The sequence below is a fragment of the Carcharhinus amblyrhynchos genome, chromosome 11 (assembly GCF_965287045.1).
Source record: "Carcharhinus amblyrhynchos chromosome 11, sCarAmb.v2.hapA, whole genome shotgun sequence".
Classification (NCBI taxonomy): Eukaryota; Metazoa; Chordata; class Chondrichthyes; order Carcharhiniformes; family Carcharhinidae; genus Carcharhinus; species Carcharhinus amblyrhynchos.
Genome location: NC_137334.1, coordinates 62,328,221 through 62,344,704, shown reverse-complemented (window position 1 = coordinate 62,344,704; position 16,484 = coordinate 62,328,221). Strand labels below are relative to the sequence as shown.

General features: G+C 41.6%; 1 protein-coding gene across 3 annotated transcripts in view; it reads right to left on the bottom strand.

The window, feature by feature from the left end:
* The window catches only part of cep70 (centrosomal protein 70), a 39,044-nt gene extending 26,066 nt beyond the window's left edge, over positions 1-12,978 (bottom strand). For all 3 annotated transcript variants that reach the window (XM_080199261.1, XM_080199260.1, XM_080199262.1), the window contains exons 1-4: positions 12,860-12,978; positions 12,547-12,572; positions 9,589-9,688; positions 35-158 (exon numbers count right to left, since the gene is read on the bottom strand). In XM_080199261.1, coding sequence (XP_080055387.1) covers positions 35-158; positions 9,589-9,688; positions 12,547-12,572; positions 12,860-12,899 — 290 coding nt within the window. In that variant the 5' untranslated portion in view covers positions 12,900-12,978. The remainder of the gene's footprint in view (positions 1-34; positions 159-9,588; positions 9,689-12,546; positions 12,573-12,859) is intronic.
* Positions 12,979-16,484: the final 3,506 nt, after the last annotated feature.

Sequence of the window (16,484 nt, the reverse complement as noted above, 5' to 3'; positions counted from 1 at the left end):
TTGTTTGCTGAAATAGTCAAGAAAATATATTTACTTCAGTTCCTTGTTAGACTGTATAAGGTCGCAGATTAAAGTCTGTCGTCGTTCTGTATCTTTCATTAAGGTCTGCACCATCTTTCTTATTTCCACAGCTGACTGCCTCTCCAGAACAACCACATCTAAAATAGTTACAAAAAGATGCAATGAACACAATTTAAAAACTCTTCGAAAAACAAAGAGCATGGTCACCTAAAGTCATGAGTAATTTAGAAACATAGAAATGTTAAATATCCGAAGACTGCCAGTGGCTAAAAGTGGTGCCCTCAGATATCCACATCAAATGGATCATCTCTGAATTTTTCAACCAATATCTAAGGCCATCTCATTATGTTTGGATACAGTCATGGCTATATCTCGTTGTTAATCCTAAAATAACAGATCGAGCCCACCACGTCCATGTGTCTGCTGCCATGTGAAATGGATCAATGTAATAAATTCAGAAGTATATGGTACAGAATGATAATAACCGTAGTGCTTTTCTTCCAAGAGATAGTTTAATTAGGTCTTTCATTATCTTTGTATTTCAACAAGCTCATCCTGTTAGTCTCTCTGGGTGGCACATAATGCAACGTTTCTGTCATTTTCCCTCAGGAGCAAGTTCCACACATCCAAAACATTGAAAAGTGCTCCCCGATTTCACTCACGAATAACCAAGTTCTAATTTTAAAATCATGCCCTCTTCTTCTGAGCACCCCACCAAAGGAAACAGTTTCCCTGCAGTGAATTCTTTAATACCACACCTCAATCATCATTTTCAACCTACACAATTGGCTAGCAGCAATGCAGAGAGCCAAATGTGTAACACCCTCCGTGTTGTGATAAGGGGACTGTTTACAGATTCAGTGAATGAACACAATTCTGTTCTGCAGACAGTGTGTTTGGAATTTAGCTCAGATGCTGGGAGATTAGGATAATTGCTCATTTTAGCCATGTAGTGCTTACTTAGGATAAAGCAAATGAATTTTGTTTATAGATGGAGATTTCCCTTGGGGTTTTGATTAAAGGAAGGAAAGATGGGTTTAGATACGTAGAGTCATGTGATGATGTGGTTAATGGGAGGAGCTAGGTCTGTAGCAGTGAAACAACCTTTCAATCCTGGCTGGGAATTGTTTACAGACAGACTTTCTGAAAGTTGCTAAAGTCATTGTCTCTCTGTGAAAGCTTTAACGCTATTAACACTAATTATAGCAAGTATATTTATGGTTGCTAACTGCATTTAAAGTTGCTTTTGAGTCTGTAAGCAGAACATTGCTTATTTGGAATGGAAACAAACATAAGTTAGAAATTAAAGTTGTTTTCTTTCATTTTAAATATTGTTCAACTGTTAACAGTTAAGCTGCTTTATTCGTTAGCATTAAATTTAAATGGTGTTATTAAATAAAGTTTGCTTACTATAAAAAATCCTTAATTTGTCAGTGGAATTACTTTTAGAATGAAGCATTTTATCTTCACATTTATGCCAAAATAGAAAAATTGTTGGGGTCTAATCTAGTATCTTAATGTAACTTAAGTGCCCTGGTTCAGGACCCTAACACCATCAATACATGGCCATTGGCATGTCCTCTGCTGTGCATCTTCATGGTGATACACAGAATCTGGGTCCCACACGGCCTCAGGATAAAAGCTTTTGAGGAACCGAGAACGTGTGGCCTCCAGACTTGCAGTGTTACAAACTCTCAGGAATGAGCAAATAGCGCCACTGACTTGTGGCTATCTTGGGAGAGTTGAAGGCTAAGGGTGTAAATCCTAACAAAAAAATCTGAAATGGAGTCCAAAAGATGGACTGAGGCTGAGAATGGAACTCTGACATTTGGATAATCCAGGGTCTTTGTAAGTTTTGCCTAGGCTTGTGCACTTCAGGGAATAATCCAGTTTTGCTGCACGTAATGCTAGTTACAGCAGTTGCAAGCGACAAGTACAACTTGATTGGCGTTGAGGATGAGTGCTACGGGCTGTCTCTGAGGGCGTGATGGACCATCGTATCCCATTCAGTCCCCACAACTTGTAGTTACAACCTTCAGAGACCATTACATTTAAAAGACAACTCAGACCATCTAGTGATTTAATGAAAGAATGAAGCCACAAGATTTCATGTTTTATAAGCAAATGAATATCACTATATAACAATCAAGCAAATACTACTAAACAAACAAACCAGTCTTATACTTCTTTATACTTTAAATCAAAAAGCATGATAACGCACAACCACAGGTACTTTAGACCTAAATCCTCAACTCAACCTTCCCTTATCCACTATCACTCCTCCCCATTCACCCAGGAAATACTTGGCCACCAGTTTTTAAGGAGGTTATCCGTTTTCTTGGTACAAATTCCAAACTTCTCCATGTTTGTTTCCTCTACTGATTCAAAGTAGAACTTATTGTTTTCACGTCACAATAGATTTCTTCCTCAAGTTTCAACCTAGGCAAATCTTTTAGCCTCTCCCCTCCCCCCCTCACAAACTCTGCCTTCAAATAAGCACATGTTCCCATCCACAGTGTGGTGAATGACAATGTTAGTATTTTCTCTCCTTCAGGTGCGGCTTGGCTAATATTTATCTCTTTTGCTCCCTCGATCAGTGAGCTGGGAACTAGTCAACACTACAATTGAACTGTTCTGTCCGGTTTCCATGAACAAAAAAATCACAATGTGGGAATGCCGGCGTTGGACTGGCGTAAACACAGTAAAAAGTCTGCCAACACCAGGTTTTAGTCCAACCGATTTATTTGATAATACTCACAAGCTTTCGAGGGGACTGCCTCTTCGTCAGGTGAATGGAGAGTTCTGGCCTCAGACAGAGCATATAAAAGCACAGACAGTTTAGAGATTACTGATTAAAATGCGAATCCTTACACCTAACCTGCTGTTCAAGGCCTGAAGTGGCTGACAATGTGAGTGGAAGGAGCACTGATCACAGGTTACAGAGATGTGTATTGTCTCCAGACAGTACAGTAAGTGAGGTTTTGCAAACCCAGGCAAGTCACGGGGGTTACAGATAGTGCGACATGAGCCCAAGATCCCTGTTGAGACCGTCCTCATGTGTGCGGAACTTGGCTATCAGTCTCTGTTCAGCGACTCTGCGCTGTCGTGTGTCGTGAAGGCCGCCTTGGAGAATGCTTACCCGAAGGTCAGAGGCTGAATGTCCGTGACCACTAAGTGTTCGCCAACAGGAAGGGAACAGTCTTGCCTGGCGATTGTCGAGCGATGTTCATTCATCCGTTGTTGTAGCGTCTGCATGGTCTCCCCAATGTACCATGCTTCGGGACATCCTTTCTTGCAACGTATCAGGTAGACAATGTTGGCCGAGTTGCAAGAGTATTTACCATGTACCTGGTGGTATTCTCACGTGTGATGATGGTATCCATGTCGATGATCCGGCATGTCTTGCAGAGGTTGCCGTGGCAGGGTTGTGTGGAATTGTGGTCACTGTTCTCCTGAAGACTGGGTAGTTTGCTGCGAACAATGGTCTGTTTGAGGTTGTGTGGTTGTCTGAAGGCAAGAAGTGGGGGTGTGGGGATAGCCCTGGCGAGATGTTCGTCTTCGTCAATGGTATGTTGAAGACTCCGGAGAAGATGTCGTAGCTTCTCCGCTCCGGGGAAGTACTGGACGACAAAGGGTACTCTGTCCACTGTGTCCCGTGTTTGCCTTCTGAGGAGATTGGTGCGGTTTTTCGCTGTGGCGCATCGGAACTGTCGATCTATGAGACGAGCACCATATCTTGTTCTTATGAGGGCATCTTTCAGGGTCTGGAGGTGTCTGTCACGAACAGACCTATTAGCAAAAGGAACCTCCCTAATCCCCACAGTCCACATCCAGGACAAATGGAATACTTGGGATGTTCCAAACAGAAAGTAAACTATTTTATACCTTCAAAACCTTCTTTGATTCTGTAAGCTCCATGAATAACCTATATCTCTATTGGAGTTAATGGACCTCTCACCAGACCGCTTGAGCCCACCAAGGAATTCTCCTGTTTACAAAAGTGCCTTTAACTTCTTTCATCTGGAACCGCATGAATATTCAAAATCCTTATAGAAATGACAAGGCGAGCTTCTGTCCCTAACAGAAACTCAAAGTTGTGTCATCCATTGTTTGTTTTGTTCCTGCTAACTCAAACTTTATCCATTAAAAAACAATAATTACCCTAGGTAAAAACAATAACTTCCCTACTCGAGTTCCACTCAGCTGAGAAACAACCTCGAAGTCGTGTTTCAATTTCTTACATTTCACACTTTTAATTTCTAAAAGTTATACCAGTAAAATACACGAATAATGAAATCAGATATTTGCAACACTCCCTCAAGCTGGGCAACACTCACCTAGTAAGGTGCTGACCCACCACAGCAATAGGTGCTATAGTAATACCTCAAATCCAACCTCCCAAACAAACAAACCAACGGAATAAAACAAGAGAGAAAGAAGATGTCAACTCTTCAACTTACAAGCTGGATCATCGGTACTACATGTACATGATCACAGAATTATAGAAACCCTAAAGTGCAGAAAGAGACCATTTGGCCCATCAAGTCTGCACCGAACAACAATGCCACCCAGACCCTACGCCCATATCCCTACATATTTACCTGCTAATCCCTCTAACCTATGCATCTCAGGACACTAAGGGACAATTTTAGCATGGCCAATAACTCGTACATCTTTGGACTATCGTGGGTCTATCATGACAGACAGATAACTTGCAGCTGGTCGATAATGCCTGCAAGACATCTACAATAGACACGAACATTGCATAAATTCCTTACAAAAGTCAAGGCTTACTGATCACCAAAAAAAATTTACAGCTGGAATTCTCCCATCCCGCCCACCATCAGAATTCTAGCAGGCTGGGGGCGGACCTTGTAAAAATCCATTGAAGTCGGGCAGGAATCTTTGGTTTTCAGACGAGCGCGGCTGGAGAATGCCACCCTACGTGTTCGTCTGGCAGGCTGTATGCTCAGAGAAAATATGTGAGCAGGAACTAACTACTCTCAATGATAGAATCCTTCAAGAAATGACTCAGAACTTTCTCTCGCTATCCATCCATTTCTTAACTCAAGTAGAGCCAGTTCACCTCATGAGTATGTGCCAATGCTGTGCTCCACTACAGAGGCAAATGACCAGCGGGATGATCTTACTGGCTCATCTCGCCCCAGTTCTACGAAGGCCTTGACATGACTATCAGTAGCATCTCCAAGTCTGAATATCTTTATTTTCTATGATATTTCAAAGCAAGTGTATATGCGGACCAAGAAACATGGCTTTCCTGCCTTAGACATCATGGTTTGGGGAAAGCTAAACGAGAACACACTATGAGCTTTGCTGTCACCACATCTTTGAGAGACTAACATTTTCTTTTAGAACAAATGTTGTGCATGGTGGTCCATTCAAGAAACATTCAAAATCTGGACAATGGCACCAGCTGGACCTAGTTATCACCAGACAGTTATCGCAACACACACACTGATCACAGAGATATACATCACCCTTTAGAGTACATCAGGGTTAGAAATCAATCCTTTCATTCAAAGCATATGCCTTGATTAGCTATACTGCCCACCCAGATAAAAATTTACAGTTCCTTTACTTAAATAAACACATGCTCTTTTTTAAATTTATTCAAGGGATGTTGGCTGGCCAACATTTATTGCCCATCCCTGAGGGCATTTAAGATTCAACCACATTGCTGTTGGTCTGGAGTCACACATAGGGCAGACCAGATAGGGATGAAAAATTTTCTTCCTTAAAAGACATCAGTGAACCAGACGGGTTTTTAAGACAATCGACAACGGTTTCATCATCAGACTTTTAATTCCAGATTTTTATTGCATTCAAATTTCACCATCTGCCTTGGTGAGATTCGAACCCAGGTCCCCAGGGCATTAGATAAAAGCAAATTATTGCAGATGCTGGAGCTTTAACAAAGGGTCATCTGGACTCGAAACCTCAGCTCTTTTCTCTCCTTGCAGATGCTGCCAGACCTGCTGAGATTTTCCAGTGTTTTCTCTTTTGGTCCCCAGAGCATTACTGACACTTGATATTACAAGTCCAGCATCTACACCACTCCCGCTCCTACTGTATTCTCTTAAAATGTAGAAGTGAAATGGAGCATACTTTAAAATGCAACCCATACTCAACATCCAGGAAGCAAAAGCAGAAAAACTTTGGTTAATGTTTCTGCCCAGTTTCAAACCGGGGCCTTTGTGCATGTTAGAGGAATATGATAGCCACCACACTACAGTAACAACTAACTGGGCTAGCATCTCTGTTATTGGAGTCGAACAATCAGGTCTCATCAATTACAAGAGATCCAAGTGAGAAGGCTCTGAATGCACCAAATCCTGGCCCTGATGTTCTGCTGAGTTGCAGCATCAACATTGGAAACCACTTCAGCTGCTCCAAAACTGACACCACCTTCTGTCACTAGATGGAGCCTGTTCGCTCCAAAAACAGGCAGCTGAGTCAGGTCAACAATCATCACTGGAGAGTTTAATCTTATTTACATTTAATATTATTATTAAAAATTCATTTCATTTCAAGAAATGGCAAAATATTTTGGATCAAGTGAAAGTGAGAAGAAAGGGTTGAGCATAATTTGTAAGGAAACAATGTCTAGCAGTGTGCAAAAAGAAAGGTCATACTAGAATGTAAGATCAAAGTGAAAAGTGAAAATGTCACTGAGGTAAACACATTTTGTTACATAGGAAGAATGTTGATACCAGATAGAAAATGTAACCAGGAAATAAGATGAAGGGTTGGAATGACCAAAGATATATTTCAAAAATGAAAAAGGTTATAGTCAACTAAAAATTAGCGAGGAAAACAAAACTGAGAAACCTGGAATGGTATATCATACAAATGTTGACAAAGACCGAAAGGAAGGGATTGATAGATAATCAGTGAAGTGATCCAGGGAAGAATTTAGGTTGCATGGCTGTGGTTTTTGTGATGATAACGAAGAGATCTTGGACAAATCACATTACCAGTGAAGAGGTGCTGGTAAAATCTGAGACCAAATCCACTATGGGGCAGCACTGTGGCACAACGGTTAGCGATGCTGCCTCACAGCGCCAGTGACCCAGGTTCAATTCAGGACTTGGATGTCTGTGGAGTTTTCCCAGTGTCTGTGTGTGTTTCCTCCGGATGCTCTGATTTCCTCCCAAGTCCAAAGATGTGCAGGTTAGGTGGATTACCAAAGAATCCCTACAGTGTAGAGGAGACTATTCAGCCTATCAAGTCTGCAACAACAATGCACGAGGTGAGGAAGTTAGGGCTGGGCCTGTGTAAGATGCTCTTTCAGAGATTCAGTGCACTGTGGGGATTCTACAATTCTATGAACTTTGCTGACTAAGATCGGGAAGAAACAGTGGGCATTTCTTGGGCAAATAATAAGGAATTATGCCTTAAAAAGTCTGATGCCGATAGGAAAGATTGATGGTAAGAGACATCGAGACAGACAAAGAACAATCTTTCTAAAGAACCTCGCAATCTGAATGAATGAATGCGTCACCAACGGAGATGACTCATGCCTTCAAAGCAAGATCCATGGAAGTTAATGGATACCTAGGAAGTATGTTGACATCAGATAGAAAATGTAACCAGAAAATAAGATGAAGGGCTGGAATGACCAAAGATATATTTCAAAAATGAAAAAGGTTATAATCAACTAAAAATTAGCCAGAAAACAAAACTGAGAAACCCAGGATGCTATATCATACCAATTTCGACAAAGACTGAAAGGAAAGGATTGATAGTGATCCAGGGAAGAATTTAGACTGAAGAACTGTGGTTTTTGTGACGATAATGAAGATATCTTGGACAAATCACATTACCAGTGAGGAGATGCTGGTAAAATCTGAGACCAAACCCACCATGGAGCAGTATCTTGGCACAATGGTTAGCAATGCTGCCTCTCAGCACCAGCGACCCAGGTTCAATTCAAGACTTGGATGTCTGTGTGAAGGTTGCACGTTTTCCCAGTGTTTGCATGCTTCCTTTGAATGCTCTGGTTTCCTCCCACAGTCCAAAGACATGCAAGTTAGGTGGATTACCAAAGAATCCCCACAGTGCAGAGGAGACTATGCAGCCCATCAAGTCTGCACTAACAATGCATGGGATGAAGAGATTAGGAGTGGGCCTGGGTAAGATGCTCTTTCAGAGATTCTGTGTGCTATAGGGATTCTATGAACTCTGCAGAGCAAGATCAGGGAGAAACAATGGGCATTTCTTGGGCAAATAAGAAATTATGCCTTAAAAAGTCTTATGCCGATGGGAAAGACTGATGGTAAGAGGGATTGAGATAGACAAAGAATAATCTTCTTAAGAGCCTTGCAAACTGAATGAATGTGCCACCAACGGAGATGATCCATGCCTTCAGAGCAAGATTAACATGGAACTCAATGGTTACAAATGGTACCCGAGGAGGGAGGGAGGGAGGGACACTGACATTCAATGGCATCACCATCTCTGAATGACCCACTTTTAACATCCTGGGGTATTACCATCGACTAGAAACTGTACTGGACCAGCCATACAATTATAAAAGCAAAATATTGCTGATACTGGGATCTGAAAAAACCCAGAAAATGCTGAAAAATCTCAGCAGGTCTGGCAGCATCTGTAGAGAGAGAATAGAACCAATGTTTTGAGTCTAGATGACCCTTCAAAAGGTCATCTATACTATTCACCAGCCTCAGAAACATAATTCTGATGATTCCTGCCACCGTTAACCTAGGTTATTGCTATAGCCTTCTCTCAGTTGTTAGCCAAGAACAGGCAAAATACCACTGAAAGTTAACAACTAACCACATTAAGAATCTAGGTCCAAATGCATTCAACTACTTAGTAATTGTGAAACAAATGTTCTTTCATACATTTCTTGCAAAACAAGGACTAAACCTATTTGTGGCAACCGACAGTCTAATTTTAGCTTCCCACCATTCACGGAATTGAAATTTCAGGTAGAAAAAAAGAGAACATTAACTTTTTGGCTGAAGAGCTTGCATTTTTGCTTTGAAATAATCATCGAGATAAGTTTAGAATATTAGCTAATCAACACATCAATTAACAATGCTCATCACAAAATGTCTTGACCACGTGAAATTCCATCCTCACACTTCAACACATACTTGAAAATTGACTGAAGTCATCATAGTGTGAGATCAATCATTTGGAAAATAATATGAGGACACAGATATTTTTTATCCATTCAAACAAAACTCATACAATGGCTCATTCTTTCAATAAAGCCAAACTTATTTAACGATTTGTTTACACTACAAGTTTAGCACCAGCAAGGAGCAGTCTCAAACATCACATCAACTCTTGTGAAGGCCTAAACCACCTCCAAAGCAGAATGAGACTCCTTATCCCCAGCTGTCTTGTTCTATTTTGCTTTGTTGAGAAGCTGTGCCCTGACTCCAGATTCAAACTGTATTAATACTACTACGACAAAGCAAATCAACTTTGCTACAGTTACAATGTAAATATAACCTAAATATGAATTCAACAGCAATGGGTCAGTAGCCCATCTTGCTAGATCTGTCAGTTGTTTACCTCTCTGATCTTTATATGTTTGTGGGTCTTCAAGCTGGATTGGCTTGAAGCCACGTTGCTGAAGGAGCTTGTTTAGGGTATTCCATTCTGCTCGTTCAAACTAGATAGTGAAATAGAATCATCTGTAAATAAAAGTTTTCTTTTGAAAAACAGGCACGTAGACACAATTAATCAATTTGGTCAATTTTATGTTCAGTGTTATTTGCAACTTTAATCAGACTGGTTTCAGAGCTACACATAAAAAGGATACTGTGTGTAATATTAAAGAACATTGCCAAAACCACACATAAACAAGTACTTATTAAATTGTCTTGATAACAGGAAAGTAGACTGCGAAAGGCAAGTAATTTTGTTTTAAGTCCAGACAGCCAAGTATCCAGCAAACTTGACAGGGGTAAAATTTGATGTGGGTCATTATAGTCTGACAAAATATAACTAGGTAGCTAGAGTTATAACTAACTCCTGCTGTGATAAAGTTGGGATAGTTGACCTTCACCGCAACTTCCCTCCTTTGTTCTAGATGTGACCCCAGCCAGCAGAATGCTTTCCCTAGATTTCAACTTTGCCAGAACTTTTTCATGCGGTGGTGTAGCAGGATTTTCACTGGACTAGTAATCCAGAGATCCAGGGTAGTATTAAGGGGATACAGGTTCAAATCTGTGAAATTTGAATTCAATCAAAATTAGGAATTGAAACTCTAAATGATGACCATGAAACCATTGTCGATTGTCATAAAAACCCACCTGTGTCCTTCCCTGGTCTGGCCTACATGTGACTCCAGACCCAAAGCAATGTGGTTGGCTCATAAATGGTCTCAGTTCAGGGGCAATTAGGGACAGACAATGAATGCTGGCCTAGCCAGTGATGCTCACATACCATGAATGAACAAAAAAAAAATGCATCACTCAACCAAATACTGTGTCTGTGACAAGGGCTGTCAGACCCATCTCAGCTTTGGAATTTAGCTCTGTTGTCTATGTTTGGACAAAGCCTGGGGTAGGATCTGGAGCCAGGTGGTCCTGGCAGACCACATATTAAGCATCAATGGGCATGTTATTAGTGACTAAGAGCTAATCAATAACACTGATGAACTTCAACAATTCGTTGAAGAATGTGTCGGCAACAATTGGCTGGATAGGAAAAGGTCACAGCGAGGCAATTTTCTACTTTGCCAACTAGATGTCAGTTTTGCAGAGTACCATAACAGCTCAGGTACGATTAAGGCCAGACAACAAATATTGAGCACTATGGCCAGGATATTGGGGTCCTTAGAATTTGCTGAAGCTTGGTAAGCAAGATTATTTCTGCATGTCATATGTGGTGAATCAAATTGGCTGAAGACTAGCTTCAGGGACAGTGGGGTTCTCAGCAGGAGTCCAAAATGGGCCATTCATTCAGCAACATTGGTGAAGATAATTCCTGTCTTTTGCCCGTCTTGATTCCGACATCATTGAGGATGAAGACATTAATGAGACTCTGCTTCCAGTTTCTAAAATTTGCTCCACACGTTCACTACCATTCATGACTGGATGTGGCAGTACTGAAGAGCTTTTATCCAATTCTGGTAGTACTCCTAGCATGCTCTCCTATATTCATCACTGAACCAAGGCTAGAGGTTTGATGTGGTAATGGTCGAGTGAGGAATATGCTAGGCAATTATGGTGGAATACAGTTCTGCTGGTGGTGACCCACAATGTTTCATGAATGCTCAGTTGAGCTCTTACATCTGTTCTGAATCTACCCCATTTACATTGGTGGTCATGTTATATAACACAATGGATAGATTCCCACACTATGATTCATAGAATTCCTATAGTCCGGAAGGAAGCCAATTGGCCCATCGAGCCTGCACCAACAAAAATCCCACCTAGGCCCCATCTCCTTAAAACCACGTATTTACCCAACTTGTTCCCCCAACAAGGGGCAATCTAGCATGGCCAATCAACCTAACCTGCATATCTTTGGACTGAGAGAGGAAACTGGAGCATCCAAAGGAAACCCACGCAGACATAAGGAGAACGTGCAAACTTTACGTGGACAGTCACCCAAAGCTGGAATTGAACCTGAGCTATTGGCACTATGGGGCAGAGTGCTAACCACTGCACTGCCTTTATCTCCATAAAAGCTGTACAGAAGTCACCCCTACCAATACTGTCATGAACAGGTAAGTCTGCAACAGATAGATAATGAGGAAAAGATCAAGCGGGTTTGTCCCCCCGTGTTTCCTTTCTCATCATCTGCCACAGGCTCTGACAGCTATATCCTTCAGGACTCAGCCAGCTTGCTCAGTAACGGTGCTACTGAAACACTCTTGGTAACTGACATTGAAAATCCCACTTAAGAGTTCATTCTTTTCCCTTGCTTCTCTCAGTAATTCGTCCATGTGGAGTTCAACATGTACTGATCAAGCTAGAAGAGGATGGTAGCAGCAAATTTCCTTGCCCATATTTGACCTGATGTCATAAGACTTCAGGGGGTCTGGACCCAATGTTGAAGACTCTCAGGATCATTCACTCTTGACTCTATACCATTGGATACCACATCTAGTTGGTCTGTCCCACTCATAGGACAGGGAACAGCAACAAACTAAAGGTATTTAGGTTTACTCAGCAAAGGCCAACAGGTTAAGGACAGTGAGTAGATGAGCTACAAAAACAAATAAGAATGGTTGCTTCAAACTCCAGTTTCTATTAAATTGTCTAACAGTCAAGCCTTCACCTGCAATATTTACACTGAATTGAAGACAGGAGAGTCAAAACATACAGCGGGAAGGAGAGAAAGTGAAATTGAGGCCAGTTATGATCTTACTGAATGGTGATGAAGGCTGGAGGAATTGAATTGCCTGCTCCTAATCCATAGATATGTAAAATTAACAAGAGGATAACAAATTAAAATAAGAATTTTTTAACCATTTGTACTCAAAAACCATCTAATCACTAATATTTAAACAGCACTTACCTGTTGAAAATTATCTTTACCCACCCCTGTAATAAGAAATAAAATGTTACATGTGCAAAATATAACTCAATCTTCCCACCTCCCTCAAACGTAGAGTTAGGAATTAATTTTAGCCATAACATTCACAATAGATAAAACTACATCTCTCAGATTGATGCACAATGTCTGCTTCTTAACTATATAATTTTTAATGCAATTGAATGTTCTATGCAGGTATTAGCCTACACTCACCAACTTATCCTCTAAACTAAAGCATTGAAGTTTGGAGAAAATATACAGTTTTAAAAAGATGCTTGATGAGGTAAAAATGTACCCAAGATCAAGTGTCTACAGGTGGAGCTCATCATTGTCATTGCTTTGAGGGTGCAGGAGGTTTGTTCTTTTATCTGCCACAGAAAAGATTCGTGACTAACAATCACTGGAGTCTTCGTGTCTTTCTGCTCTGGCAAAGGAAAAAATACATTAATTAAGAATAAAGATCACCTTCGTAGTCAGAAGTGGCAACAACTTGCACCTACACAACATATTTAACATAATAAAATCCGTTATGATGTTTCAAAGGAGTTATCATACAACATTTGACACTGGGCCACAAGATACTAGAACACGAGGTAGGTTTTAAAGAGCTGCTAAAGAAGAGTGCAGTCAGAGTGGAGGGGTTTAGGAAGGAAATTCCTGAACTTAATGGCTCAGCAGCTGATGGCACAACCGCTAGCAACTGAAACAGGGATGTGTAAGAGACTAGAAACAGAGGAGTGCAGCGATTTTGCAAGGTTCTAGGTTACAGAGATTGGGAGGAGTGAGATCATGTACAGATTCAAAAACAAGGATCAAAATTTTAAGAATTTGCAGGACACAGTATAGGCAGTAAACAAAGGAGCAATCAGAGAAAGGAAACTTGATGTGAATAGAAATTGGGAAACCATGGTAAATTCAAGGTATTGGAGATTGGAAAACGGGCAGCCAGGAAAACACTAGGATAGCCTAAAGGTAGAAACACCACAAACGGCTGTTTCAGCAACAGGTGAACTGAGGCTGAGGCAATGACAGTCAATTTTAGAAATGGAAGTAGGTGGACTTGATGATGGAGCAAATAGGTGGTCAGAAGCTCTTCCCAGACTTGGGCAGATCACCAGGATTCAAATGCGCTGGTTCAGCCTTGGACAGTGACAATGAGAAGGTGAACAAAGTTTGTGGTGCGGACCAAAGGCTAGTTTCAGTTGTCCAATGTTTAGCAGCAGGAAATTTCAGCTTGTTGTGGATTGGATGACAGACAGGTTGTGTGCAAAGCAGACACAAAACAGGGAGAAGTGGTGGAGGAAATCGAGAAGATATTGGACGTAGAGCTGGATGTTGTCAGAGGTCACAAGTATATTGAAAAGACACATAGTTAAAAGCAGTATTTTCCAATAAGAAATGTTTATGTACAAGGCCTGACTGCCAACATGCGGAAATCCCAAAGTCTTCCATAACTGTATAAATAATGAAAGGATTGTAAAAGGAGTAGGGCAATTAGGAACCTAAGAAGGAATTTACACATGTAGACTGGAGACATGGTTGAGGTATTAAATGAATACTTTGCATCCATCTTTATCGAGGAAATGATGACAGAGGAGGAAACTCTGTCCCTAGAAGAGTTCATAATTGGTAAGTAGGAAGTGCTGAGCAGACCGTCAGTACTGAAAGTTGACAAGGAACTGGGACTGATAGAGATGCATCCAAAGATATTGAAGGAAGTGAGAATGGAAATTGTGGGGGTGCTGGCCATAATATTCCAGTCTTCGCTAGATTCAGGAGAGTTGTCAGAGAACTGGAGAATTGCAAGTATTACACCTTTGTTCAAAAAAAAGTTACAAGGATAGCCCCACCAATACAGGTGTATCCATTTAACGTCAGTGGTTGGCAAGCTAGAAACAAGTATTCTAGAATTGATAATCACATGGAAAATCATGGGTTCATTGGAAGGAGCCAGCCTGGATTTCTAAGGGGAAATCATGTTTAACTAACTTGCTGGAGTTTTTTTGAGGTGACAGAAAGGGGCAATGCTCTTGATGTGGTACACATGGACTTTCAGAAGGCATCTGACTAAGTGCCACACAGCAGACTTTGAGAACACATAGTGAATGGAATAAAAGGGACAGTACCAATATGAATACAAAATTGGCTGAATAAGAGAGTAATGGTCAATGGATATTTTTCAGGCTGGAGAAAGGTTTGCAGTGGTATTTACCAAGGACCATTATTCAAATTATTGTTTTTCTGATGTATTAATGATCTAAATGGATGAAACAAAACCTGGAAGTATTGTAAACTGTGAAGAGGTGAGATATATTTTGGTAGGAAGAACATAAAAGCAAAATATAACTATTGCAGCAACACATCACGTGAGCCATTTTGCACATAATGGAATGCATTTTCTCAAGTACCTATCTTGGGATGGCACAGTGGTTAGCACTGCTGCCTCAGGTACCAGAGACTCGGGTTTGATTCCCAGCTTGGATCACCATGTCTTCATGGGTTACTTCCCACAGTCTGAAAGACATGCTGGTTAGGTGCATTGGCTATGCTAAATCCTCCCTCAATGTACCCAAATAGGTCATGATGTGGCAACACCGGCGTTGAACTGTGGTAAACACAGTAAGAAGTCTGACAACACCAGGTTTAAGTCCAACTGATTTATTTGATATAAAACTCGCAAGCTTTCAGGGTTTGCCCCTTCATCGGGTGAATAGAGAGTTCTGGCCTCAGACAGAGCATATAACAGCACAGGCAGTTTACAGATTACTGATTAGAATGCGAGTCTTTACACCTAACCTGCTATTCAAGTCTTAAGGAGGCCAACAATGTGAGTGGAGGAGCATTAAACCCAAGTTAAAGAGATGTGTATTGTCTCCAGACAGTACAGTAAGTGAGGTTTAGCAAACCCAGACAAGTCATGGGGATTATAGATAGTGTGACATGAACCCAAGATCCTTGTTGCGACCGTCCTCACGTGCGCGGAACTTGGCTATCAGTCTCTGCTCAGCAACTCTGTGCTGTCGTGTGTCGTGAAGGCCACCTTGGAGAATGCTTACCTGAAGGTCAGAGGCCAAATGCCCGTGACCGCTGAAGTGTTTGCCAACAGGAAGGGAACAGTCTTGCCTAGTGATCGTTGAGTGATGTTCATTCATCTGTTGCTGTAGCGTCTGCATGGTCTCCCCAATGTACCATGCTTCGGGACATCCTTTCCTGCAGCATCGAAATGTGCTGATGACACCAAGATTGGTGGAAAGGCAAATTGTGCGGAGGGTGTGGAGAGTTTGCAGAAGGATCTAGATAGGCTGGGTGAATGGGCCAGGAACTGGCAAATGGAATTTAATGTTGGCAAGTGCGAGGTGGTACACTTTGGTAGGAATAATGGTAGGAAGGATTATTACTTACGTGGAGAAAAACTGCAGCAGGTGACGGTGCAGAGGGACCTCGGGGTCCTTGTGCATGAGTCACAAAAACCCAGCTTGCAGGTGGTCAGGAAGGCTAATGGGATGCTGGCCTTCATAGCGAGGGGGATTGAATATAAAAGTAGGGAGGTCTTGCTGCGGTTGTATAGGGCATTGGTGAGGCCGCAGCTGGAGTACTGTGTGCAGTTTTGGGTGCCGTACTTACGCAAGGATATTTTGGCCTTGGAGGGAGTGCAGAGAAGGTTTACTAGGCTGATGCCGGAGTTGAGGGGGTTGAGCTATGAGGAGAGGCTGAATAAACTAGGCTTGTACTCGTTAGAGTTTAGAAGAATGAGGGGAGATCTCATTGAGACGTATAAGATGATGAATGGGATGGATAGGATAGAGGTGGAGAGACTCTTCCCGCTCAGAAAGGACAGTAGGACTAGGGGGCACATCCTCAAGATAAAGGGGGGTGCGGTTTAGAACGGAGTTGAGGAAGAACTTCTTCACTCAAAGGGT